Source organism: Ischnura elegans, chromosome 7, assembly GCF_921293095.1.
Source record: "Ischnura elegans chromosome 7, ioIscEleg1.1, whole genome shotgun sequence".
NCBI classification, from domain to species: Eukaryota; Metazoa; Arthropoda; class Insecta; order Odonata; family Coenagrionidae; genus Ischnura; species Ischnura elegans.
Window position 1 is genome coordinate 79172709 of NC_060252.1, and position 27771 is coordinate 79200479.

The following is a 27771-nucleotide window of genomic DNA, read 5'->3' on the forward strand; positions in this document are numbered from 1 at the left end:
TAATTGAATTGAATTATATAATGACAATATTCTTTTTTTAGATAATATTTTATATATTGTAACTTTTTTTTAAATTTTGTAATATGCTAAGCAATATGACTACTTATTTGAATGGCTGTTAACGAATGGTTAATATTTGATAGGTATGGAACTATTGTATGAAAAAAAAAGTATCTGTTAGGTAGGAAAAATGACACAGTCATGCATTCCTTTCGGTGATATTTACCCTACCTTTCCTGATACCAAGGGTCTGCCTCACTAGGTATAAATATCTTCAATTAACAATGGCGAAAGAATTTTGCATTTCATTTTCTTCACATGATTAACAACCTTAGTTTCTAGTAAGGAGGAAGCATGTAATGAATTGATATTTGTTTTTTTTTACAACTGAACAAAATTATACATGTGTCATCGCAATTTTGACTCACTGCTATTCATTTAAGCACTTCCTTAGGAATGCACCACAGGTGATTATAAATTATAACAGATAGATTTAAATAGTTTGACGATGCATTTATGTACTAAATGCTTCGTTTCTGTCAACCAGGTGAGTTGAATGGTGGTCTGCCAACTTCTTAAAGTTGTTGTGAAGACGGTCGTTCGTTTCAGTTCAGAACTATCACTTCATTTCATTATTATTGCTTTTCAGCCATAAATGCAAGAAAGAGAAGTGCAAATAAATAGGAGACATAATATTATTGTATCTTAGAAATAACTTCTCGAATCAATTCCTTGTATATTTTCAATTGTATTCATGGTGAATATAGGTGAGTGTAGTCATCCATACCTATTCATAAAGTTTGAGTTCACTATGCTGGTGTACAAGCTTCCTTCTGGCAAACATCATTTGTGTCATCGAATTAAAAAACATAGCTGAGGGTGAGGCCCTCAGATCATTAGAGGTGATTCACGGGTAGCATAGTCCATCTACGTCTTTTTGAATTTCCTATTATTTGACCTATTATTTAATTTAGTTCAAAAGAATAAATAGTGCTGCGCGGGACTTTGGTTGGAACTGGTTCACAGCCCCAGGTAAAGTCATTGATAGGTCTCATTCTTTCAATCTGCCATCATAATGGTATCGCTTTAATTTAGTGTAGGCGATTATCACTAATCAAAGCATGGGCCGTGACAATCATTCTGAGGTAGCATTAAAAATTTTTAAATCAATCAAATGTATCGAAGTTTCATTTCCTAGCGCAATGGAGATTCTGTAGAATTCCCGGAGAGGGCGTTGGAACTTTAACGAAGCCAGCTGTTTTCATTGTGATGGACCGTGTTTTTTTTTTAGCTTCTCGTATGGTTGTTTGCAAAATAAATCTTCAATTTTGGTGTACCCCAAGGCTGCTGTAATTCAGCTTCATCCTAGGTAGATCAATAAGGAGGATTGGCTGAAATTCCACGCCCCCTGGCTTCACCTGCTAACAATAGGTGGAATAGCTGGCGCCCTCTCTGGGAACTTATATGTTCGTAACAAGGATGCTCCCTAGCTGCGGTGCACTTGGCTCTTGGGCTCTGGTTTCATCTTGTACGCATTCTTCCAGATCTCGTAGAGACACACGGTCGAGTGGAACCTGTAGAAGATGGCGAGAGGCATGCTGACGTGCGTGATGATTGTCCACGCCCACACGCCGTAGAAGTGGAGGTGCGTCGGATGGAACTCTGCCCGGTTCTTCTCCAGAGTGTTGATGGTCCACATGGCCATGTTTGCCACGAGAAGGAAGGTGACCAGCTGTCTCCCCGGCTTCCGCCTGCACTGCTCTTCGGTGCGGCACTTGCGGCACCACGCGTCCAGCACGAAGATGGTCTGGCACGTGGTCTGCACGAGGGAGCACAGCTCGGCTGCCACGCCCCCCGCCTTCGCGTCCTCCGTCATCTTCAGCTCGCCCTCGCCTCCCTCCCTCTCCTCCCCGCGGGCGAAGTACGCCCCCACGATGGCGAACATGCAGTAGACGTACATGCCCGTCTGCGCGGTGACCAGCAATGCGTTGTCCATGCCGAGCTTCCTCTGCGGCCCGCGGTACCTGGGAAAGACGCAGTTCATTTATGTATTATGCATTTGGGTGAAAAAATACGACGGACGTCTTTTTTTTCAACCTTCGTTGGGTCATGATCAGAGGACGAAGTGATAGATTAAAAATTATTTCATTGCTAATTTTTGAGCGCACTTGTGGTATCCTTTTGACATAATCGCCTCTGTAATTGAGGTATCGGTCGTGCCTGTGGACAAGTTTTACTATACCTCCTTCATGGAATGTTGCCGCCCGTGACCTCCAATGAAATTTGGCTTAGTTCTGAAGCTCAAAGCCTGTTTGAAAACCCTTCCCTCCTAGCCACTTCTTCACTTCAGTGTTAAGATGGATGTCAGTCAGCATTATGTCGGCATTGCACGGCGGGTGATCGAAACTGTCTCATTAAAATTGCTCAAGGAGCGGTTGGGCTGCATCAGCGCTGAGATGACGGCCGTTGTCATGGATTAGAACACTCCCTGAAGCCAGCATGTCTCCTCTTTTGTTTTGAATGGGAATGGGTGTAATGTTTCACACTATCCAAATCGCATAGAAGAAAACTTCTCTTCTATCGGCATAAAGGTCAAGACATGTCAATGCTGAAGCCATTCAGCGAGTTTTCTGGATTTCGCTCCGCAGCGCACACTTGGCGGGAGAATCAATTGAGGAAGTGTAGTTAATGATAAAATTCGAGGAATCAAGCGAGATGGAGTGGAATTGATTCATAATGAAACACTGACTTGCAATTTTCCACAAAAATAAAATTTTACTTCGACTCGAGTTTCAATGATACTACATCATTTTCAAGGTACAACTGAGAGAGGAGAAATGGGGTGGAAGGTCCTCAAGGATCTGGTTGGAATGGGTAGGGGTGCAAGGCCTCCCCCCCTCCCACGCCTTGCACCCCTCCTCCAAGGTCCTCAAGGAGCTGGTTGGAATGGGTAGGGGTGCAAGGCCTCCCCCCCTCCCACGCCTTGCACCCCTACCCATTCCAACCAGATCCTTGAGGACCTTCCACCCCATTTCTCCTCTCTCAGTTGTTACTTGAAAATGATGTAGTATCATTGAAACTCGAGTCGAAGTAAAATTTTATTTTTGTGGAAAATTGCAAGTCAGTGTTTCATTGTAGTTAATGAGATTGTTGCTAACCTTAAACTAAAAACATAAGACCAGAAATGACTAGAGGGTGTGTTGCGGAGGATGCGCAGTTGCCCTATGCGCGCAGTGCCCGCCTGTCGCTTGTATGGTGTTTTTGCTGAGCTATCGGAGGTTGGAATAAAAACGTCCCTCGTATATAGGAATGAAGACCTTCTCGAGTCCTATCGCAGCAGGAGGCTGCTGAAGATAAAAATGGACAGATAGGATGATAAAACAAGGAGGTATATAGGTTGATGAATAGGAGAATGGAGAACAATCTTGATCTATATACACGTGGGGTTTGCCATGTAATTATATGCAGCTTTTACGTAGGAAGCACGATGTGAGGCAAAATGAATTGAAAAGTCTCCACGTTACATTTATCATACAAGTCGCAATTTCATCTAAATTATGTGGGCTTAGAAAAATTCAAAGTTTGCGCTATTTCCCATATGTTTTAGTTGAGGCGAATTCTCTATGTCCTTCTCAAGATAGCCGGATGGTCCATTTCTTGGTTTGATTCGGGGAGGAGGTTATTTTTATTCCGTTATTTCGTTATTTTTAAAGCAGTTGCTGTGGAAAACTTAAATCGATAGAAAAATCAATTCTTCTTGCTTACATAGCTCTGGTTCTCTTTTGGCTCCGATCATGTCATGGATTTGCGTGTTAAATGATTATTCCATGGTTAAAATTATCTTATAATAAATAATTATATAATTGAGTCTCAGAGCTTGTGATTGTGGCAGATTTATTTTTAAGTCAGTCAACACTTATTGCTTACACAGGAATGACTAAGGTCATGTGAACAGATGCGTAACTAATTTAAAATATTGGTCCCAACATTATAACGTTTTCATGAGGAGCCGTGAAGAACTATGCAATTTAATGCGAGCGCTTCGATGTTTAGCTACCCACGGCTTCAATGGGGGACATATTTGCCCAAGGAGGGTCTGAGTAAAGCTGAACGCTGGGAGAAAAAAATACCTCGTCCGCGCTCCTCAGACCAGACGTCGAACTCCAGCCTCCGACTGAACCCTATACCCACCTACCAACTCACTAGAAATAGGTTTTAGAAAGTGAAAAAATAATTTCTGTACACATAGCGTAAGGATCAGAATGGTGTCCACGTTAACTAAGCGGTCATATGGTACGCAGGTATATTTCCACTTGTCAAAGAGAAAGCCTTTGTGTAAGGGAATATGTTTCGGTTCAGTGGGTGCTTAAAAATTTCCATAATGTCGCTCTCAATTTTGTGGTAATTGAAGTGGAAGAAAGTCGTGGGGTAAGACTGCTGAGTGGAATAAGTTGCATTCGGGGGATACAAAGGGAGGGGATGGTAGAAAAATTCGAATTTTGGTGTCCGAATTTGCGGGAAGAAATTGAACTATGGTAAATAGCATCATGGATAGCATATTGATTTAGGGGTCGGAAAGCATTCTCGATTTCACTTACCATTGCTGTCCGCCCATTCTTTCAGTCTAACAAAAAATATATTTCATCTTGCATAATATCCCTGCATTTAGTTTCAACGAGACTTAATGCAAATTTGTGGGATTTATGTTCTGACTAAGTCAGTCAGTGCGTCGTTGATCATCTATTGAGAGTTGAGACACTCTTAACTTTTCGTCAGGCGCAATATTGAAATTGCTGAGTTCAGGTGCAATGTGCCTGACAGGTACAGATGTGAAAAAAACATTATTCAGCATGGCTCATTGGTACACGTTTAAAGTTTTAAGTACCCGTATTAGTGAAAACGAACACTTAAATGATGTCTTTCATGCTATGTGTATACCCCTTTACATGCAGTCATACGACCCCGGACCGTTCCAGCAAGGTGCGATTTAACGTGCTCTTTAGGCTGTTATGTATTATTTTATGTAATGTATTTTAGCATATGAATTCTATAAGTTCAGTATTTTTTATTTTGCTATGTTATTTATCTAAAAATGACTTTATTTTGATTTATTGTGCCATTATTTCGTATAATTATGCTGTATAACCCGCCACTGATTTGTCGGCATAAATGCAAAAAGCATAAGGCTGCGTAGAACATGTAAAAAGAAACAACTACTATAAGCGCCAAGGGCCTACGCCGCCTAGTGGCACGAAGAAATGAAAAAAAAATCGCGCTGTGATCCATTGCGCCCAACGGAAGGTTGCATTGTTGCGTTTGTGTGTGTGTTTTATCGTTTACCTTGACCTGTGAAAGAAAATGTTTTGTGCTATCGTTAGCGGGTAAATTTAAAAAAATATGGAACAATCAGATAAGGGAGTTTCCGTGGGAAAAATTCCAATCACCAGAGTTTTTATATTATCCAAATTGGTTACGGTCTCAACTGAATCGGATACTTGAAGTTCTACTGTAATTTTATTGACCAAACCTCAGGTTAGTAATTTAAGAATACCGGGACTAGCCATGGTGATGTATTTACGGAGTCACCCGCGATGTACAAATTGTGCAAAAAATCCACAGAAAAATCAGCATTGATCAGGATTCGAACCGGATCCCCCGATTTCTGGGCGAGTGCTTCAGCCAGCCAGGCTACCGAGATAATTTGAAGATTCCACTGGACAAGGTGGTATGGACTGCTGAGCATATGATGCCACAAGCTGTCCAATTCGTGCTCACAGCGCCACGGCCGGAGAGCAAAGCCCAAACTTTGACCACATAGAGGCGGTCGCTCTTGACAAATTTAAGAATACCGGGACTAGCCACGGTGATATCTTTACGGAGACACCCGCAATGCACAAATTGTGCGAAAAATCCACAGAGAAAAAAATCATTCGCTTTGACTACGATTCGATTCAAGTTAGCAGTTCAGCCGAAAAATAGTTCTTAGCTTTTGCCTCACCTGAGGTCACGCATCTGGACGGTGCACACGATGACCGCTATCGTGGTGAGCACATACAGCACCATCTCGCACACCGTGACCTCGAACACGGCGACGGCCTCGAAGCCCGGGGCGTGCACCAGCACGAAGAACGTGATGAGCGAGATTATGGTGAGCACGAGCACCAGGATGCCGGCGAAGAGGCCGCGGTGCGCGTTTGCGCAATCCACGGAGAAGAGCTCCGCCGAGTGCGCCTGATGGTGGTGGGTCAGTGATGGCCTCCGGAATATCCCAGAGGGTGACCTGGGAGTAGTTATGGAATAATCATGCAAAATACATATATTTTTTTATAAAAAAACATTCTTATCGCGAACTAAAAAAGCACAATAAATTTTGTATGAGCCTGGCACACTCTCTAAATAATTTTCTTCTAATATAGAAGATCCATGCTACTGTCACGTGCAAATACGATTCTTGCCCATCCACAAATATAAAGAAAGTGAAACATATAATGGAGAAAAATAGCAATACAAAGCTCGTTGCTATCAAATGAAGTAACGCATTTTATCATTCATTGGCGTAACTAGGAATATGCTTTGGGGCTGATGAGAGGGGATGGGGGAGGGCGACCTCCCACCCCGCCACTTTTGGGAAAATTTTGGAAAAATGACATGCCTGCAAATGCATTTTACATAAGTTTAGCACTTAAAATTTGGGTTTCTTTAAAAGGTTACGTTAAAATTTACTATATGTCAAAACTAGACAATAGTTTTGAATTTATTTTTACTTCTCTGAGGGGGAAGGAGAGATCCATCCTCCTCATCCCCCCATAGTTACGCCACTGTTATCATTAATGCATAGGAATTTTGTAAAATTACGTCACCACCACTAGTGGTGATTTGAGTCGTCAATACAACGAGAAACGTTGGGCGCATGTTCCACTATAAAACTCAATTCATAATTAGTATCATAACAGAATGAAACTAAGGAATTCATTGAACTTAAGTGTATATAATTGTATGGTTTGTTCAATAAATGTTTCAAAGAACTTTGATGCAAACAATTTTTTTGTTATGACTATCATTCTCATTCCTTTAAATGATCAAAGTGCCGCCATCGAATTTTGGTGGCCTTTTTTTGAACTAATCTACATATTTAATTTTAAATTGTGAATAACGATAGAAGTACAGTTAAAATCGTAAAAAAGTGTGAGAATATAGCAAAGTCATATGGTTCTGAATTTTCCTTGATTGCTAATTGAAAGGTGGGTTGTAATTTAGTTGCAGAATTTGACCCGGACAAGATGGCTAACAACAAAGCGAGTTTAAGAAAACGTTATAAAAATGATTTGAAGAAGTGACCTGGGTGACAAGTGGGCTGAAATCGAAAAAAAAACTGGACAAAACTTCAAAAATCTTTTTTTTGAGTACATAATTTGAAACTTTGCAGAGTTATTGTCAATACACTAGTACATCATTTTACACAACACAGTTTTTCATTGCCCGCATTGAATTTTTTTCGAAATTCAACATGTTAAAACTAATGCCACACCTTTCATAGTTATTCAATGACAACAAAAATTAACAATATCATTAAACGGTTTGTTATTGTTAATTTTCATTAAATTTCACGACTTAGTTGCGGCATTTGTGGCCGAAACGATACAAAATGGCGGACCCTGTTTTTAGTCGAAATTTGATGTTTAGGTACGATTATAAAAAAAGAATCACCTAGTTACCTCGAGACATTTACACCAGATATTCAACAAAACTCGTAAAGTGTGATACCTAGAGAAGATGTGCTATCGCCTGCGACACCAGAATTAAGATCGATTTTTCGATCGTGCGGCACAGTCGCTCGTTGCTGGCTATCATGCTCGACGGGTGTTGGCAATTGAATCTTTTACAGCAAGTGAATTGAATAAAAGCTAAAATATATCAGTTTCACATTTATTTTGCATTGCATATAACCTAATTTTTTCACTGTAATGCGATATTTATCGTCGATACGATACTAATTGGCGGAATGTTTTTCGTCGAAATTTTGTGTTTATGTGGGATTATAACAGAAGGGTCACCGATTTACCTCGAGATATTTACATTAAAATTACATAAAACTCTTTAGAGTGTTCATCCAAATGAATCTAATACGACCGTTATCGTAAAAAAAAATAAAATCGATGCTTTTACTGCGCCGCGCATCCCGCGGCTGGCTGCACCGTGAGGGTATGGAATGCCTTGACGCGGCGTATATTTTACATTATATTGGTAATTTGTGTGTATAATCGTATGGTCTTTCTTTCGGATACCGTTAGCCTTGATTATCTGTAACCATTTTGTTTCACATGGGATAAAAATGAAATTATTAGAATTAGATTAGAATGAAAAACTGTTTGCGTAAAAAAATGCACTAATGTATAGACAGCATATGTGTAAAGTTTCGAATCCTTGCTCAAAAAAACAATTTTTGAGGTTTTGTCCAGCTTTTTTCGATTTTAGTCCACAGTGCGTCGGTCGGTGCTGAAGTCGAAATTTTCATTTCGATTAAAATCGATTTCTCGAAAAATCCTTTTCGACGACTTTTTTCCATCACTACCTGGCAGTGAGACTTCTCCCCGCTTTAGCGGCGGTCGCAGTTATTTTCTTGGCCGGCGAGTCCGTCGTGGAAGGCCCGTATCGACTCACGTCCTTCCACATGGCGTAGAGTATGACGGCACAGATGAGGCTGTACTCGATGGTGCACGGGAACAGGAAAGGAGAGGCGTTCTGCACTAGGGTACCCATTATGTTGGTACGCCGGCAGTCGTAGAGGTCAGCCACTGCACTTGAGGTGGCGTTGCTGGAGCCGTCTTCGTGGTAGTCTGCTGAAAAAGTGGATGAGAATAGTTTCCACGCATGTAGTCTGAAATATCCATGAATTTTTCCTAATTTTTTCGGCCAAAGTTTTATTTTTTCCCCAGAGGATATCAAACAACAGCTTTTATTTTTTGATAGTTGTTAAAAAATGAATGAAAGTCACTGTTGCAGTTTTCAATCAAAATATAGGCTATTTTTGAAGAAAAACATAATACAGAATTATCATATCAGGGTGCGGCTTTGAGCATGGTTTAAATGAAAACTGGATTTCATATCAGTTAAGTTTTTTTGTTTTTTTTTCTTTCAAATTTGTTGTCTCAGGCATTTATTTTTGCATGACTTATACATTTTAATTCGTGAGCTCTTAGTCGCTGGACAAGAGAGAAACCCAGTGTCTACACTAGCCTACTCCTAACGAAAGGTACCAAGGGCACCACGGAATGACGTCCCATCCGACAGACGGAGTACTGCACTTGAAATTCCCATCTAAAGGCACTCAAACAGAGATCGGGCGGTGTCTGAAAAATCACTGTTACCCCATCACGGCTCTCTTTCCAAAACTTACTAAAACCGCACCATTCTTTTAACATAATACTGTTTAATGGATTAATAATGAAGAAAGCAAAATATCAAAAGAAATATTTGAATTATTTTAAATCAAATTAACGGCACAAAATTTGACTTAAGCATAAAATATCCCAAGTGTATCTGAGAAACCAAAGTAATTGGGCGAAGGAAATAAAAGCTTTCACAATATTTATTTAAATCACGAGTAAGTTTTGAGGATGGAGAATTTCGCATCAACAACTGAGTCATCTTTCTGAGTATTTTAGCTTTTCACACCTGTTACTCAGAGATTTTCGTAATCAAGCTGCAATGGAGACAACTGACTATTCATGCTGCATATTTTTCTGTGCATTTTTATTGTAATGAAGTCATTTGGAATGGAATGGAGAGGAAAGAATGTTAATTATTTATATTTCAACAGTAGTTATTTTTTTGTAATTCCGATCTGGGGTTCTCATCCTTGTAGGATAGACATTCTTCTGAAGGCTTTATTGACAAGTTAGAGGTAAAATTCAGTCGTATTATTAGATTCATTAAAAATAATAACCTCAAAGCTCTAACCTCTATTAATAATAAGTTCAAAGCCGCGGAGTATCATGTTTCTCTCAATTCGTAAATCGATATTTGCGAAGGAGAAAATGCTACTATTATTTTCATTCTAAATACTGGAAAAAAGACTCGGGTTCCTCTGGGAGAGAAGTCCGTAGGTATCAATGGAAAGAATTTGATCTGTTAACAGAATCATCTCTGTGGTAGATATAAATGTATAAATAAGGGCCCAAAGATAGTAAAACCCGTACCAGGTAACCAACTGATTCATATATTGAAAAGTTTGTTACTTTTTTAACTTGGTGGAAGCACTCGCGTAGTGTATTGAATCTTATTTCTGATTATTTATGATTCCTTTGCATAGCCTTACCGTGATGATCTCCATGTGGTGGATAGGTCAGATGCACGATTTCGTGCTTGGTTTCCTCCACTATGACGTACAGCCATTCGCACATGTTCATGGCGATCATATGCATCAGGCCAAAGCGGGCGAACATCTTGTGGCGCCGTATGTCCACCAGCTGGAAATGAAACCAAGAAATACGGTGAAGAGTGGCAGACTAGCTCTTAGAAACTTTTCAATGTTTAGGAGGAAGACAAAAAATTCTGCGAAATTTCGCGGTATTTATGGACATGTGCGTGCTTGTATAAGTCCTCATGCATGCATTTTTTCTCGATGTCTTCAAAGAACAGTTTCGTCGATGAAACCGAAACGGGAGCTCGCAGAAGTCGCAACTCATGGCGTGAATGGAACATGGTCTTCGGAAAATTAGCCGAATTCCGTGAATCGCCTCTTACATTTATCTACAGTTGGAAACTTATACAAAACTAATGTTTTAAGAGTCATTCCTTGAATGTCAGATTTTCATACCTTGGTACCGTTTTTGAAATTGCCTTTCATTACAAAAATAATAATAATAATGAGCACGAAAAAATATTATTATTATTTGCACTCCGAGAAATGTACCCTATCTTAAGTTTTTGTGACACATTGGACTTCAGAGAGGTAAGCTTGGGTCAACTTGAGTCATGGAGGAAACTTTGGTGTCACCATTCTTATTTAATTCAATCAGCAGTTTTAAATACGTAGAATCCTCGCGATGAGTAGTAAGCCTGAAATTACCAATCTTACGACCAATTACCAGCAGAACGAACCAACCACATCCCCTCACTGACTTTGTATTTACACCCAAAGGGTAAAGAGGATAGGGGAGGTGAGAGCTCTCCCAGAATCAACCCCAAGCCTCTTCCCTCTCACCTCTACTGTCCCTCCCCACTCCCTCTAGTTTTTATATCTACCTTTTGTATCTACCCCTCTATTATTTAAGATGGTGAACCAATATATGCCTCACAAGAAGATGACGTAAACCGTCGAAACTATGGTCGTGATTTAATATAAAATTCTAGGTAAAAACAAAGTTAAACTAATTTATTTAAAAGAAGAGCCATAGGCCTTCAAGATTCACTTCATGCTCAGGGCCCAGCTTCATGGGTCATCTTAAACATTGATGACCTGTCTGAAGGCTTCCTTCAATGTCCCCAGTATTATATCGGCTATGTAGTGTTAAGGTTAGATATGAAGTGATACTACTTTGCATTTTTTTACATAAAACTTTATTTCAACTGAGTCAACATGTTTCACTGCACTGCAGCATTATCACGACTAACAAAAAAGTTAACCGTGCCGGAATGAATAGTCTCGTACAACTTGGCACACTCACAAAAAAATGAGAGGGTGGGGGTTGAAGGAGAAAATTATCCTTTTCCTTGGTTAACTTTTTTGTTAGTCTTGATAATGCTGCAGTGCAGTGAAATATGTCGATTCAGGTGAAGTTAAGTTTCGTGTGGAAAAGTGCAAAGTAGCAGGATTTCATGTCTTACAATCGATCTCCACAAAGCAGGGTTGGCAAGTGAAACGGAACGAAAGTTAAAACCAGTAAAATTTCAATAGTTTAGTTCCAGGGAGCGGAATGTAGAAACGAAACGAAATGGTTTTTAACCCAGGGAGCTAAACTCAGGGTCTAAACGAAATCGGAGTCAAAACTACTTCGGGTTGAAACTAAAATAAAACTCTGGGACGAAACGAAACGCAGATAATGCTTTGCACGGTAGGGATAACGTGCTTCACCTTCGTACGGTTTAGTTTTGACCCACACACCGAGTACGAAGTACGGTTGAATGAAGTAGTGGTTCGGCCTACCGGCATTAGATGCATGGGGCATTGGGGCTCTCATCTTTTTACCACTAGCATGAGAACGGTGAACGCAAACTGGCCATTCGATTTTAAGCTCGATCTTTTAACCTCTCTACACGTATGTCAAACGTAATGGGTCGAAACTATTCCCTCCTATCCCCCTCCACTCAACTTATAGGATCGAAACTTTAATATGAGCCGCGGAGTTTCGATTTATTTTAGTTTCGTCCCGGTTCGAAACTAAACTCGTTAATGTTTTTATTTCGTGCGGGAGCGAAACTAAACCGAGGCCTCTTATTTTCGTTTCTCTCCGGGTCGAAACGAATATTTTTCGTTTCGTTTCACTTGCCAACTCTGCCACAAAGTATCTGCTTCTCCCAATTAATTTAGTGTATGAGTGTTTTGTTTTACGCAATAATCCGCAGCCTCTAGTCAGGAGGGCCTGCTTCATATTTTAGGCTTAGATTACTTGATCGATTAGATATAAGCGATATTTAAGCGATACGGAGAACATCACCTTTGAACCTCACTATTATTTCAGGTCCTACAGAACTTTTTCCGAACGGATATGTATCATCATCATCATCACTGGTCAACAATCCTAGGATTGGTTTGACGCAGCTCTCCACTCAGTTCTCCTATCAGCTAATATTTTCACTCCTACATATTTCTTCTCTTTCACATCTCTCTTTACTTGTTCCATATATTTTGTTCGAGGTCTTCCTTTCCCATTCTTGCCTTCCACCTGTCCTTCGACGATTGTCTTCATCAGGCCATCATGTCTCAAGATGTGGCCTATAAGGTTGTTCCGTCTTCTTATTAAGGTTTTCACGAGGCTTCTCTTCTCTCCCACCCTTCTTAGGACTTCCTCGTTACTAACTCGGTCGATCCATTTGATTTTCATCATTCTTCTGTAGCACCACATTTCAAAGGCCTCTATCCTTGCTTTCTCCGCTGCGGTCATTGTCCATGCCTCACTTCCGTATAGGAGCATACTCCAGATGTAGGTTCTTATATATTGTTTCTTTACTTCTATATTTAAGTTTCCCGCTGTAAGCAGGTCTCTCTTTTGGTGGAATGCTCTCTTCGCCTGGGCTATTCTGCTGATAATTTCTTTCTTGCTTCTCCCGTCACTAGTTATCTTGCTTCCCAATTAACAGAATTCATCCACCTCTATCAGTTTTTGCCTCCCTATTTTAATGTTGGTCTTGACGGATATGTATAGGGATTAATTTTTCCCAGGAACATTGAAAAAGTTCAAAGATAGTTTTACACGGTGAAAGATTTTACACAAACGATAGAACATGAGTTTTTAAACTTTTCGGAACGAATTATGAAGTTCTAGTTTTCGTTCTGTCATTCGTGGAATCCGACGCCGTACTCAATGAATTTGCCTGCAATCAAATGTTCCCGAAAGAGTTGGTATTATTAAATTTTCCGTGTAAAACGGATTTAATTAATGCTATGTGGAACGCAGGATTAAGATCACTTCCACGTGCAGCTTTTTTCTCGTAAACGGCTGGTATCCTGAAATTCCCCGCCACTCGTTTACTGAGGCGCCTTTTGAGCTAGAAGGCACATGCTGGTCGAAAGGTACTGTAGTGCTGCTAGGATTTACGACCATATGGGGCGTGATGCGACGGAACACGACTCACCTTGTTGTTGAGGAATATAAATTGCATCTGTAGGAGGGTGAGCAACATTCGAGTGACAGGGGTGACGGCGTGAAGCACCTTGTGGCACTTCTGCTCCTTCCGAAGCTCGAAAAACTGGCCAAACTCCAATCCCGAGTATATCATACTCCCTATTCCAAAGCCTGTGAAACGAGAGAAAAGAGAGGAGAAAATATGATTTTCAGTTGGTCAAACTGCTGTGAATACCCTTCTACAATGCTTACAGACGAGATGTAGGGGCGTGTATGCAAGATAGTATTTCCATTTTGAACAGTACAAAGGGTCTCTCGGCATCATTCTTCTCGATGATGCATTTATTTTAATTTGATCCGAGCTATTCGTTTGTTTTTTCGTCCATTTATTTACGTTTCTTTATATTATGTTCTGTAAAGTCTCTATTTTATTGGGAAATATGCTACTCACGCTAAATTAATAAATATTCTGTAGGAAATTAGACCCAAAGCATTTAAACTTTTGATGAATTAAAAAAATATGTATAGTAGTGACAGTGCCTCTGCCGATGGAATTTCTCGGAGAGACTGTTCATAAAAGGATATGCTTTGTCTTATTCTAATGATAACGATGCTGTCATGTCGGTGGTGGATTCTAGATGCTAGGTGTCGATGAAATGGCTGTGGTTGCTAAGTCATGATGCGGGAAAAGGCCTGTAGCTTTTATTCAAGAAGTATTAAATGCTAAAAAATGTAAAAACTGGTTTCTGAAAGTATTGAAGCCCTTTTACACGATATGCCTGTTAACAACTCGAATTTTGACCAGAAGTGAAATATTCAAGATGACAACCAAGGAATCATTCAAGATGATGATGAAGTTAAATGTGCGCTGGCCTCTTTAGAATTGTCTTAACTTGCTGGTATTATCGACTTTTCTCATTGTTCTTGGAGTTGATAACACGATTATTTAGAAATTATCGACTTGTAAATCTTATTTTATGGGATATTGAAAAGCATTACGGTATAAATGAAGTGCCATGCGGCTAAATTTATCCTTTTCTGGAAAAGGACACGGAAAATGAGGATAACGTCCCATGCTAAAGGTTTAGAAAACTTTAAAACTAAATAAAGCGGAATACGGCCAATGGTGACTGGGATTTGTCGTGTTGAATGGAGGCATATACCACGCCGCAGGCTCTAAGTGACAGTGGGCTCGTCAGTAGTGCTCTCGTACGAGCTTCTAGGTCGATTTGGGGGAGGTTGAGGTACTCACCAATAGCTCCCACGCGCAAGTAAAAGCTGCAATACCTCTGGACAGGAGTTGGAGGCTTTCTGAACGCCCGTTGTCCGGACTCTGTGGAAATCGAAATTGAGAATTAGGATCAACAGTTTTTGTCACATTGCCGCATGAATACTAGCTTAGAACTGTTAGTTGTGGTCTGCATTAAAATACTCAGTAGAGTACTAAAGGTTCTACATTGGATATGAAAAATGACTTGTATCTGCTAGAGAATTTATCAATATTTTCAACTTTATATCTTTTTCCTCCATTAGAAAAAACGCTTATTGTCCTTAATTTGCGATTGATGCGTGAGCTCAGAATTAGTTTTTTTGTAAATATTCAGTTTGGTGTATTTTCTAGTTTCCTGAAAATAGCACAAGGAGGAAGTTTTGCATGAAATTGTGGATTACATTTTTTATCGTTGCTCTTGATGTTTTTCGCATTTCTGTGTTCGCCGGATGCATTAATCGAGCGTTATGACATTTGGAACTTTTTGAGGCGTGCTTCAAAATTATAAATTAAAAACCTGCGAAAGATGTTTAAAAGGGAGCTTGTTCATCTGAAATGTATCGCGCCTCCTCAAATTGATTTCCTTGGCTTGGGAGTTTTTACCGATATTGTGACTAATACTAACATTCTTATCAACCAATTGTGCATTGAAAATTATTCTGAGCTATTTTTTCCTGGAATTTCGTTTGAGGAAAGAAATTTATATTCAGCCAATGTTTCTACGAGTTATATTTACCATCTCCAGAGCAACCAATACGAAACGATACCTCAGGAAGTGTAATTTAATGCGAAAATTTTAGAAATTTTAACATGCATGGCACTTATATGATTAAGGCTAATTAATAAATAAAAATACAATAAAAAATATAATACTTAAACTTTTTCCTGGATTTCACACAATTACTTATACCACTTCTTTATTAACCGAGCGCGACCCCGGTTACAATGAAGTATCATCATCTTCAGGCCATCTTATCATCACCTTTGTCTGAAGATGATGACAATTCATTGAAACCCGGGTCCCGCTCTATTAAAAAAGAAGTGGTTTAAGTAATCCAGGAAAACTTATGAAGGAATACCACAAAGTTGACCAAGAGTTAGTGAAAATACTTAAAAGTATTCGTACAATGCTCTATCCTTTTTTACAGTAAAATCGTACTACTATTGTAACCAAAATTTAGGATTTGTTCAAACGAACTAAGTAACGATGCAGATGAAAACAGAAATTATGTGCATACAAGTCAGAATAGCCATAGTAATATTTCAATTCGAATAAAAAAATATTAATTATAAGATTGAAGAGGAAAAACAAATAGTGGCGAATATACTATATTTTTCTTTCAATAAACTAGTTGAAATATTACTTTTAGAAACCTGTACAAATTGAATTTGGGTTCAAAATACAACTGCGTTTATTATATGAATTTATATCCCAGGATACTGAGAACAACAATTCTTTTAACAGTCGCCTTTGTACTATTGTCTTTCCATTATCTACCTCATATTTATAAAAATCAATTGTTTCCATATTAGTTACTTGTGATCCGTTATATAGCTATTGAAAGCTATATCAATTCCTACCGTCGCCAGAACTCGAAAAAAAGATTCAAAATAATTTATACGATTAGTGACTGATATATAGATGAACTTTGTCTCACCACTGTGGTAGGCTTTCACGATGGAGAAGACGGCCCTCTGGCGAATCAGCGAAGCGTGCATAAGGAACACGAAGAGCAGGGAGCCGGAATAGAGGTAAAGGTAGAATCCGTGGTAGAAGGCTGCTGGCACCTGGGTAGATATCACCTCCGTGACTGGTAGAGCCACGCCCAGCACCACCAGAAGTTTTGCATAGAGTGCCGACAGCGCTGTTGTTAACGCCTCGCTTCGCATAGGGAGAGAGAAAATAATGAATTGTTAGGAATTCCAACCCAAAACTGCAATTCATGAAGAGGGTTAGATGAGCGGATAGAATGAAAAGGTTATTTACGACGAAAAAATATATTCCTCATTCAGCCATTATTTTGTGAATTCGAAGTAAGAAGTTGCGAAAGCTGCCTTTTCATGAGTTGGTGACGTCATTAGAGCTTTGGTTCAATTACTAGTTCAGGGAGAATTTTTCATCGTTTGAAAGAATCGCTCCCTATAGTGTAAACTACGGCGAAATATCTCCGTTATAAACCCATGCTATGTTTCAAAGAAGTTCACTCCTTCAGCAATAAACGAATTAATTATTATTTTAATTCTCGCAACAGATTATTAAGATCTGAAAATGAAACGTTGAACCAGTTTTTTTTTACGTTCCATGAATACCTCACAGTATACGTGTCTGGCGTGGAATTCGAAAGGGATATGTTTTCCCTTCCTTCTCCTTACGTCAATGTTCACTGAAATTCCAATTTCAAATAATTAGTTTTATCATCGTAGTTGGGGTGGGGAGAGAAAAATTCGGATTGCCCTATCGCCCTACGATGTGCAGGCATTCTCTTCCCCATTCCACGTTTGCGGTCCCGAGAATCGCCTCTCTACTGTTTCGCGTGCACCCTTGCGGTAATTGAGCTGTTGGTGATGCTTTTAGTTTCTCCTTTGCGGGAGAAGGAAGGTTTTTGACTCCGTAGCAAAGGCGCTCTGGAAGGACACTCCCCCTCCCACACGTTGCTATTGGAAATCGCATTACGCTCCTCTCTCTCTTTCCTTGCATTTCTCTCTTCCTCGCAAGAAGCAGTTCGAGACCCCACCTTCGACTCCTTTAGAGCCCTCAGAGCCCCATCCATATTGGCGTCCTGGAGTGAGTGTTGATTGGCCAGGAAAGAGGGCAAACCTTAACTGTTTTGTCTGAGGAAAGGGTCGTTTTTATCGTAGGAAGGTAATTTCTTGTACGTTGTCTTTGTTGCATATTATTCTCGTTGGAAAAAAAGAATGACATGAATCACTGCGTAAATTGTTGAAATTTTAGCAAATTCTGAGTCTGCGTGCGAAATAAATATAATATTTAGATGTCAAGTTTATATACTACCGTTAATTTAAAAAGTAACGGGAAAGGAGACAAAAATGCCCCAGAATTACACGGATATAAAAGCGCAGGATAAAATTCATTCAAACGTAACTGCAGTGAGGATGACTTGAGATTGTTCCGTCGAAACGTTAGTTGCCAAAAAAAATTAAATCGGCTGAATATACTTCGAAATGTGCCCATGAACCGGGATTCGCGATGAGCAAAAACTTTCAAGTGTCGCACGTGGATAGAGTAATAAGTTTATCGGGCTGTAGAGAGGGCACGCCAGAAATGTTGTCGGAGGAAGTCTTTATTATCTTAGGAAGGTATTTTATTGTATATTGTCTTTTTTGCATTTACTTCCTATTGAAAAAAATAATAACATGAAACACAATGTAAACATTTTTAAGTACAAGAAAACGATGAGTCTAAATAAATTTTATTATTAGATTGCGCGCTCAATCTACGAGGAAATTGACTTCTCAACATCTATGGAAACTGAACTCGAACGTTTTTAAGTGGACATGTAGTTAATGGTTGCCATATTAATGCCTATAATAACATTGATATGTTCATGATTTGCCATTTCTTTGTATCATGTCCCAAATCATATCAAAAGTGACACCAGCACCGTATAACGATAGCTGAAAAACAAATTTAAGGAAGTGACTCATTTTCGTTTTAATTTATCACAAATTGGACGAAATACACGTCGAGTGACAAAGGATTTTTCGTTAGTGTAGTGTTTTTCATTTTTTCGCCATGATGAAATCGACCGCCATTTTGAATCCTTAAAGTACTAAAAAGTGTGGCTGGACCAAATTGCCTTCATTGCCGTTCTCGACATTCCTGGCAATCCATTCTCAGTATTTCGCTCTTCCGACGCAACAAGCAGTGTGATCTTCTGCTCAACCTCTTTAGAATCCACTTCGCCCCATATTGGAGAGAGTGTTGTTTTTTTTTGTCTGGGGAGAGGGTACGCCAGAACTGCTGTCAGAAAGCTTTTTTTTCACTTATAGCATAACATTCCAGTAAATAAACTTGAGAGTGCTGGAAAAATCTATATGGTGCGTGAAATTTTTAATTCCTACAAGTTGGATTATCGCCTTCGGTAATCGATAACACTAGCTAATGTAAGCGAGAAATATCTCCACACAATTTGGTGAAATTGTTTTTAGACGCAACGATATAAATTCAAATCTATGTTAATTAACTTAGCATCTTATTTTTCCATCGCGGAGAGGTACTGAGTTGTTTAATTTTAATATGACCAGCAATGCCCCACGTGAAAGCAAAAACATTAATAGTCATAAAGTCTTGAACAAAGTTTCTTCAAACACGAGAAAAATTATATTAATGTAACTCATATAAATAAAATAAAAATGGGGCAAAAAACCCACAGAGAAAAAATCATCCGCCTTGACCGGGATAAGTACTTTAACCAGTTGAGCTATTGAGGCGTCATTCTACTCTGTGGAAATTTGAATACTATACCGGTCAAGGCGAACGATTTGTTTCTCTGTGGATTTTTCGCACAATTTGTGTAATGCGGGTGACTCCGTAAAGTTATCCCCGTGGCCAGTCCCGGCATACTTGAATAAATAATGAAAATTATTTTTTCGATTAATTCCCTGTAATAACCAAGTAATTAGAGATACTTTTCTCGTGATATTGGTTTCATTCGCCTTTTCCGTACTGAAATGTCGCAACCTGAACCATGGCTTGACCCCGTGTCATTGTTTTGATCCTGGGTGCGAGGGACGCAGCTAGGAATTTTGGCTAGGAGAAGCTTTAGGCGCAACTAATATTGGGGTATCTGAGGGTGAAGAATACCCGCCAGGGTGCGGAGCCCTCCCCAAAAACATTTTAGCGGAAATAGGGAGTTTTACGGCTTTCTGAGGGATATTTTATAAATCCTTACATTGTTCTATAAGTAATATTACTGAAGTTAATTAAAATGGTGGTTTATCCCCACACCCCCCACCCCTCGCTGCTGGATATAAGAGGATGTCACTTTTTACGTACGTATAGAAATTAGCAATAGGCATGGGAAAACGACAAATGTTAAAGCAATTACAAATACTGAAATTCTGTGGATTTTAAGAAATGCAAAGCCTAAATTGCTTGTGTCATCATGTTCACTGTTGGGTACGTCCTTGGTTCGATGCTTACTATCCCATTCGACGATCCTCGTTCCTCCGCTTCTTGCTGTTCATCCTGTGGCTGGAGCAACCGGGTGGACATTGGCCTCCGTGGCCGGACGACTGCGGTTGTTCGCCGTCAGCGACCTCTGTGAGCTCCAGGCGACCCGGGGCGTTCTCTCCTCTTCCCATGATGCTGTGAATTGGAAAGAAATGAACATCGTCAGTCAATGAGAAATATGATGAGTCACATCACCTCTTGAGTGGCTATTCTGACGTCACATATCGTATTTACTCGTTTAAGCCACGCCCTTGAGTATCTTGCGCCCCCCCATTTTTTGGCCGGATTATGAGGGGGGAAAAAACTTCCCAGCGCTTTTTGGGTGCGGTATAACGTAGGTACTCGTGATTCATTGCAAAATCAATAAATTTACGTTACCGTGATTAATAAGGTTAAATAATGTTGGAAATATAATTCCTGCGAATGTTTCCTTCATCAATGCTTAACTCTGAAGAAATAAACGAAAAGAATTTGAGGGAAAATGGTGCGCGGCTTACATTAAAATTTGGATGATCCGTGTAAGCCGCGCACCTCTTTTTCTCACCGGCATATCCGGATAAAAGGTGCGCGGCTTCTAATGGTAAATAAATGTGCATTGTTTGGAAGTTCAATAAGCGACCGCCTATGGCGCACGAGTAACTGCTCACTTCAGAGTCTCAAGATTGGCATATAATAACTACGAAGTAAGAAGAAGGCTAACTTCGAAGACGTGGTGAGGGAGTAGTGTTGAGATTGAGGACTCTGGGGTCACTAAACCCATTTCCGCCCACCATAGCTGTATGGCTTCTTCTGAGCATATGAGGAAACTCTTGAAGAAACTCGCACTCATTTTTGCTGTCGAATTGTCACAAATGTTGTTTAAGTTCGCGATAACTTGATCCACTCGTTAGTTTATTTGTCAAGCAGGTCGTAATGAGCCCACTGACGGAAAAATACGGTTTCGAAACGAATATTCAATATGGAGGAATACTGTCTTAAAACTGGAAATGTCATTTTGTAGATTATCTTATCTTTCCCGCATCCAAAAATGTGCTTGCCCCGAAGATTCATCCACTCTATCAAGACCACTCGTAGAAATTCAACAACAAGAGATTCTGACCTCGTTAATACCCAATGTAGCTATACAGAAGGGTGGTGCGAAAAAACTCAAGTTACAAATTTCGTGTCGTAATAGCGCGGAAAAGTTGCGATACGTTAGTACAAGAAAAACAAAAAAAGAATTATTAAAATCGGACGTCATCTTCCGATCCCGCAAAGCACCTGAAAAAATGACAAAAATGAAAGAAATTGTTTTTTTTTTTTCGTTGAAAAAAAATGAAATAAAATTAATATCTTTTAACGCAACAGCAAAAAATGGTTACAAATAGCATAGTTTATTATTAATATATGCATATTTATGGTTTTAAACTGTTATTACCGATCACACCAGATCATTAAAAATGTATAAATTTTGCAATTTTGCCGGTTTTTCAGAGTTTTGTAATAATTACTTGAGGATAATTTTTGCGAAGTTTTAAATAGTCCTTTAGATCAAAATGACAATAAAACTGGCCACTAGAATTGAAAGGCAAAATTGCACCTTAAAAAGGCAGCATGTTAACCCTATTGAAACCGAAAGTGAAGATGTTGAGGTTTTAAATGACGCAACGCAAAGTTCAACAATCAAGGAGAAATTTGTTGACCAGGAAGATCACATGCCTAGTACACCCAACAAAATATAAATCACCATGGCAAATTAGGGTAAATTTATAAACTACAGCTTTTCATTGTTATCAATACGGGGTATCTCACCGTGCAGCTGCTGCTATAGCATCAAGTGTATTTGTAGACAATGGTGTTATAACTGAAGAATATACTTCTAAGTTCATTGACTGATGTAGAATTAGAAGGAAAAAGAGAAATATTATTAGCGATATACAGAAAATCCATCTTGATCTAGGTGAGCTACACGGGCTATACTTTGACGGAAGGATATACAATACCATAGTAATAGAAATGATTGAATTGAAAGAGTACTGCCGGACAGAACCCATTAATGCCCAGAAGATTTTTTTCTAAAAATTTTACTTTTTTTGCTTAAATTATGATTAGGCATCATACCTGATGCGGGAAAAAATATTTTAAAAAATCTCTAACATTTGCATAGTACTTAATCCTACACGTATCTTAAGATACATCTGGGCACTTAAGGGGTCAAAAATGCACATTATCATTTAATTGTGTTTTTGCACGTTTTTGCTATATAATTCATTGCCCATGCCTTCATCAGTAGTTTTTAATACTTGAATTAGAATTATTATGCATCAAATAATATAATTTTGAGTATTATTATAGTATTATAACGTGAACAATTTACATTTGCATTTTGAAATTTTACAGCAGTGTGATACTGTATCCGAGTTTTTTATACCGTAACCATCCCTGTACAACTGATACATCCAAGTCTCATCTGAAATGTTTGAACCACCATTTTTATTCCTGATTGTTGTCCGGTAATTTATCAGGAATTGATCACACATGTCCACTCCACCCATGTGAGAATTGTAGTCCGTGATCGCCACTGGCATTTTGGAAACAGAATAACAAACAGGAGTTTTCATTTTTTTATGTATACTAATAGTAATCAATTCTGATATGAATAAGTTGTCAGCAAACATGTTTGTACCTGGTGGTAATTTTCACTCATCCACTAGTCCTAAAAGTACTTCTCCTTGACCAAGATCTGTTCTCTGAAGGTTGGCTACAGCAGGATAAAGGTTGACTTGATTCGAAATTACACCATAATTTTAACCATAATCTTACTCGTTTCCCTCTAATTCATTGCTTGCAGCCATATCTACTACAGTAGAGGTTGATTGATTCATCCACCAAACAGTATTCTCCAGCGCTTACAATTTTGAAATTCTAGTTCAAAACCTCAAACTAAGGTTGAACTTTATATAGCCTATCCTTGCGATCATTCTTCCCATTATAATAATTATCTGCCAGATGCAGAAACCTTAACATTTCTTCAAACCTGTTCCTTCGCATTGACTGAGAAAGTATTTCGATGGTGCAGTCTGGAGATGACCTCCGATAAAGCCATCAACTAAGTAGGCGGTGACCGGAGAGAAGCAATATTCCAAACACTTCATAAATCACTTCGATTTGTACGTACGAAGAATGTACTAACATTTTTAACAATTGTTCATAAAATTTGTCTTGAATTTTTTCTGCTGACAGCGCTGATGTTAGAGCTATTTCAGATTTGTTTCACCTCTGCTCCATCACTAAGGTACGTCTTCTCTTCTCAGCGGTAAATGGGAGCCCCTATGCTGTTTTCTTGACTTATATAGCAAGCGGTGTGCAACAAAAGCAACAAAAAAGTATTTACAGATGAGACGATTGAAAAGTCTTTAAAGCGCAGATTCCTCCTTATGTCAGGTATATCTTTCGGAGACTCGAATTTGAATACAAAGTACAGAGTTTTTGGTGATGGAGCGTAGTACAAAGTTTCTTTATCAAAGTTCACCAAAGTTGCTTATTTCGCACACTGATTTCCGGCTTGCAAATTGGATATTATTGCCAGTGGAAAGTTGAACGAGAAACAAAGTAATCAATCCATTCCACCGTCGGCGATACAGAATACAAGTAATGCAATGACATTGGCAGATACATATGGGGGGCGAAGGGGGAGCGCGCCCCCCTCTTACCTGACCGCCCGCATTGCCTAACAGGGCAGAACTACAATTGTAACTCTTTCATATCATAAGATGGCATTGCCTTGTACATATAATAATTATATAATATATATTATAATAATAATGCCTTGTTTATAATCATTTTATATAAAACTTTCCTAAACTTTGCACGTGACTTGATTATTTTTCATTACGATACAAGTAAAGATAGCTCAAGATATTTTTTGTGCCCCCCTTGAATTCTTTTCTGTATCCGCTACTGTGCCAGGATAGGCAACTTGATATTGCGAGTATTTGCATTTCCAAAAATCCAATACTGACTCATTTTCTGCTTCCAGGGAAGGTACTTCATCACAATTCAAATGAGGATGCACAACAATTCTGAGAAAATTCCTGTTTTCCTGTATTTACCTAATTGTTCAATATTATACTTCATGAAATGGCAGGAATATAAATTTGTCTTCGATCTATCACATAATTAGGTTTATAAAATTATTACTTATTCATCTAATGAATAAATAGAATGAAACATACCTATGAGTCAAAACTTGAATTTTTAGTGCCATAAGTGCCCAGACGTATCTTTAGATACGTCAAAACTTTACGGATTAGTTTTGTGATGAGCTTGAAAGAAAAATGAATCTCTTTAAAACGATAATATTCCTTATACATTTAAAATAAAACAGGTAAAAACTGGATTCAGATAACTCAATGGTTTATGTGAAAATTTAATTTTCACATGACCATAGCGTAGCGATTTCTGAGTAGTTCATGACCAGCCATGTGTAAGTAAGCGTAACAATTGCAAATATTGGCTTAAATAATCTAAATCACTTGTATACCATTTGAAGACTTTATTTTGTCATATTACGTAAAGAAATCGCAATAACAACAAACCACAGAGTATTTAGGAATTTTTAAAGTGTGATGTATCTAAAGATACGTCTGGGCATTAATGGGTTAAAGCGGATCACCAGTCTCTAATAAAAGAACCGGATTTTGTGTATTTGAGTCATGTTTCTCCAAGCTCCGGGTCTGCTAAAGATGTAGTGGTCTCCATATTATCTTATCTCTCTGATCAAGGAGTATCATTAGAGTACTTAGGGTTAGTTTGCTGTGATGGCACGAACATCAACATTAGATGGAAAGGTGCACTATTAGAAAGCTCGTAGGAAACATTGGACCTTCGCTGGAGTGGGCAGTTGGTTTACTTCATTTCATTGAATTACTTTTGTTATATTTTTCAGTATTTAGATGGTGAAACAAGTGGCCAAAAATCATTTAGTGGGCCAATTGGACTAATCTGAATGGTAATGGAAAGTTTCCAATTCTGCATTTCCAAGCAATTCAATGTGAAATTCTACAAGTTGATAGATAAATTTTAAGCAAGGACAAAAGATACCTTATTGACATTAGACAAGCAATCACAAGTGCTGAATTTCCAAATGACTTACCAAACCATGATCCTGGACCAATTTTACATGCTCGATGACTCGTGTGGACAGAGCAATGGAAACCTCTCGATACATACCTGAATATTAAAAGAAAGTAGTTTTCCCTGTTATTGAATGGAACTCTAACTTTGACCACGCAGAGAACGTATTGATGGCGATGGTTTTTGAATACAGAAGGCACATTAGAGAGCTAGGGCTAAAAAGAGTATTTAAGGCCAGACAGACTTAACTAAAAGCAAACCTATCGTAAACTTCATTACTCCTGCTATGAACTTCGAAATAAATGACTGTATAGAATTGATTGCCTGGAATAGGTGCTTTCCATTCATTGACACAAGTCGACTTGGGTCGCGGTTTTCGTGTTCCATTCTGTGTGTGTCGCCGACTGTTGTGACACAAGTCAACAAACGGTAACGCACAGGAATAGGAGAGTTATAAACAGTTTCCGTGAGTCAACACAAGTCGACTCGTGAGTCACATGAATGGAAAGCACCCAATTAATGAAGAAATAGCTTCCTTCATTGAATCTGGTGATAAACAAGATTGGGATATTATAACTTCCTACATCACAGGCAAGCAATGGAGCCGTGTGTGAAATTGGTAACAGAGGCATCCCTATGCTTTGTGGCTATCGATCCAGAGATGGATTTATTAGGGCTATATTCAAATCAAGGTCCATTATGCCCGACTTCACCACAAAATCGCAGTACAAAGTAGTTTTCACAAGCTAAAATTTAAAAGAAGGACAAAAAATTTTAATATTGTAAATAGCAGTAGCCCTCATTGGTTGGATGGATGGAGGGTGTGGGTAGAACTCAAAGTGCAGCCACCTCTCCGCGGTGAGTTCTGGATTGTTTAAATATAATTAAATCATATATAAACAAAGGAAGAGCTTCATAATCAAACATGTATTTTAGCCTAAAATATTACCTTAAGTAATTATTACACAACTCTGAAAAACCGGCAAAATTGCAAAATTTATGCATTTTTAATGATCTGGTGCGATCGGTAATAACAGTTTAAAACCATAAATATGCATATATTAATAATAACCTATGCTATTTGTAACCATTTTTTGCTGTGGCGTTAAAAGATATTAATTTTATTTCATTTTTTTACAACGAAAAAAAAACAATTTTTTTCATTTTCGTCATTTTTTCAGGTGCTTTGCGGGATCGGAAGATGACGTCCGATTTTAATAATTCTTTTTTTGTTTTTCTTGTACTAACGTATCGCAACTTTTCCGCGCTATTACGACACCAAATTTGTAACTTGAGTTTTTTCGCACCAGCCTACAGTATACAGCTACGGCTCATTATGAAGAAACAAGCAGTTGTATCTCCAATATATTTCACTGAAATATAACAACTAAAGACAATTATAGGAGCAACGTACCTAAATATCTTCGCAATCGCTAGCAGAAAGTTTTCTGGGAGGAAATGGGTTAAAGGTTTCACTTCAACGGGAACGGTTCATTTCCTACGTGTCACGTTGTTGCCTCTAGCTATGAAAGAGTCATTAATCGATTCGTTTAAAGATCCAATAGGTCTCGGAATGTGGTCATATTCATTCGTAAATACAGAAAAAAAAACCACTAGGTAATGCAGTGAAGGACATGGACACATTTTACTTTCTATCGCAAGTTCTTGGCGGCTAAAATCACGACATAAAAAGTGAAGGTTCATTAATTCCTTCTAGGAGAACTGCTCTTTGAGGGAACGAATCGATCTAAAGAGAGGCAACAACTAACAAAGTGCCGATGTGGGAGAAAAAGTGATCCGCTTGGTAGGTGTTTATGACGTGATCAGTTTATCTGCAGAATGGTTTAGGTCTTCGCTTTTTCTCCGCGAATGGCTGGAGAAGATTGCGACGGATTAAGAAACGGAAAAATTGGGGTCTCTGTATTTTTTTAAGTATAATACCACAATTGAGAATAAATAAAAACAAATTGATGAGCGTGAGTATTAATATGATATAGATGCAATGTCAGAGTTTGCGGAAACTTATTAACCTAGCGCGACTTTACCCTCTTAGAGCTATCCTTTTTCGCGGAGCTCTGGCGAGAAATGCGGAGGGTATTTTAACAAAATTTAGCAACTAAGAAAAAAAATAAAAAGCAAATTATTACATATCCAAATGCGGTTTTTTTAATTGATGAGGTTAACCTGGTTAATATTGAAAAAATATTTTTACGTTTACTGAAATATAAATATTTTTATTGCAATGTAACAAAGTTAAACAAACTTTTCTTAACAATAACTTTTTGATTTTCAGACACAATATTGATATATATTTTTTAAACTTTTTCTAATGACGTTACTGTTTGAACAAACTAAGTACAATTAAAAATAAATAAGAAAAAAATCATATAATATCAGAGTATCTG

General features: G+C 38.6%; 1 protein-coding gene across 2 annotated transcripts in view; it reads right to left on the reverse strand.

Annotated features, from left to right (window-relative positions):
• Window positions 1-285: 285 nt before the first annotated feature.
• Window positions 286-27771, reverse strand: part of LOC124162777 (proton channel OtopLc-like) — a 45606-nt gene continuing 18120 nt past the window's right edge. Inside the window, exons 3-10 of one of the 2 annotated variants that reach the window (XM_046539415.1) lie at window positions 20222-20386; window positions 16716-16939; window positions 15040-15120; window positions 13798-13958; window positions 10319-10469; window positions 8573-8837; window positions 5999-6280; window positions 286-2024 (exon numbers count right to left, since the gene is read on the reverse strand). In XM_046539415.1, coding sequence (XP_046395371.1) covers window positions 1487-2024; window positions 5999-6280; window positions 8573-8837; window positions 10319-10469; window positions 13798-13958; window positions 15040-15120; window positions 16716-16939; window positions 20222-20386 — 1867 coding nt within the window. In that variant the 3' untranslated portion in view covers window positions 286-1486. Of the gene's footprint in view, window positions 2025-5998; window positions 6281-8572; window positions 8841-10318; window positions 10470-13797; window positions 13959-15039; window positions 15121-16715; window positions 16940-20221; window positions 20387-27771 lie in introns of both variants that reach the window. The other variant, XM_046539414.1, reaches the window with a different exon arrangement.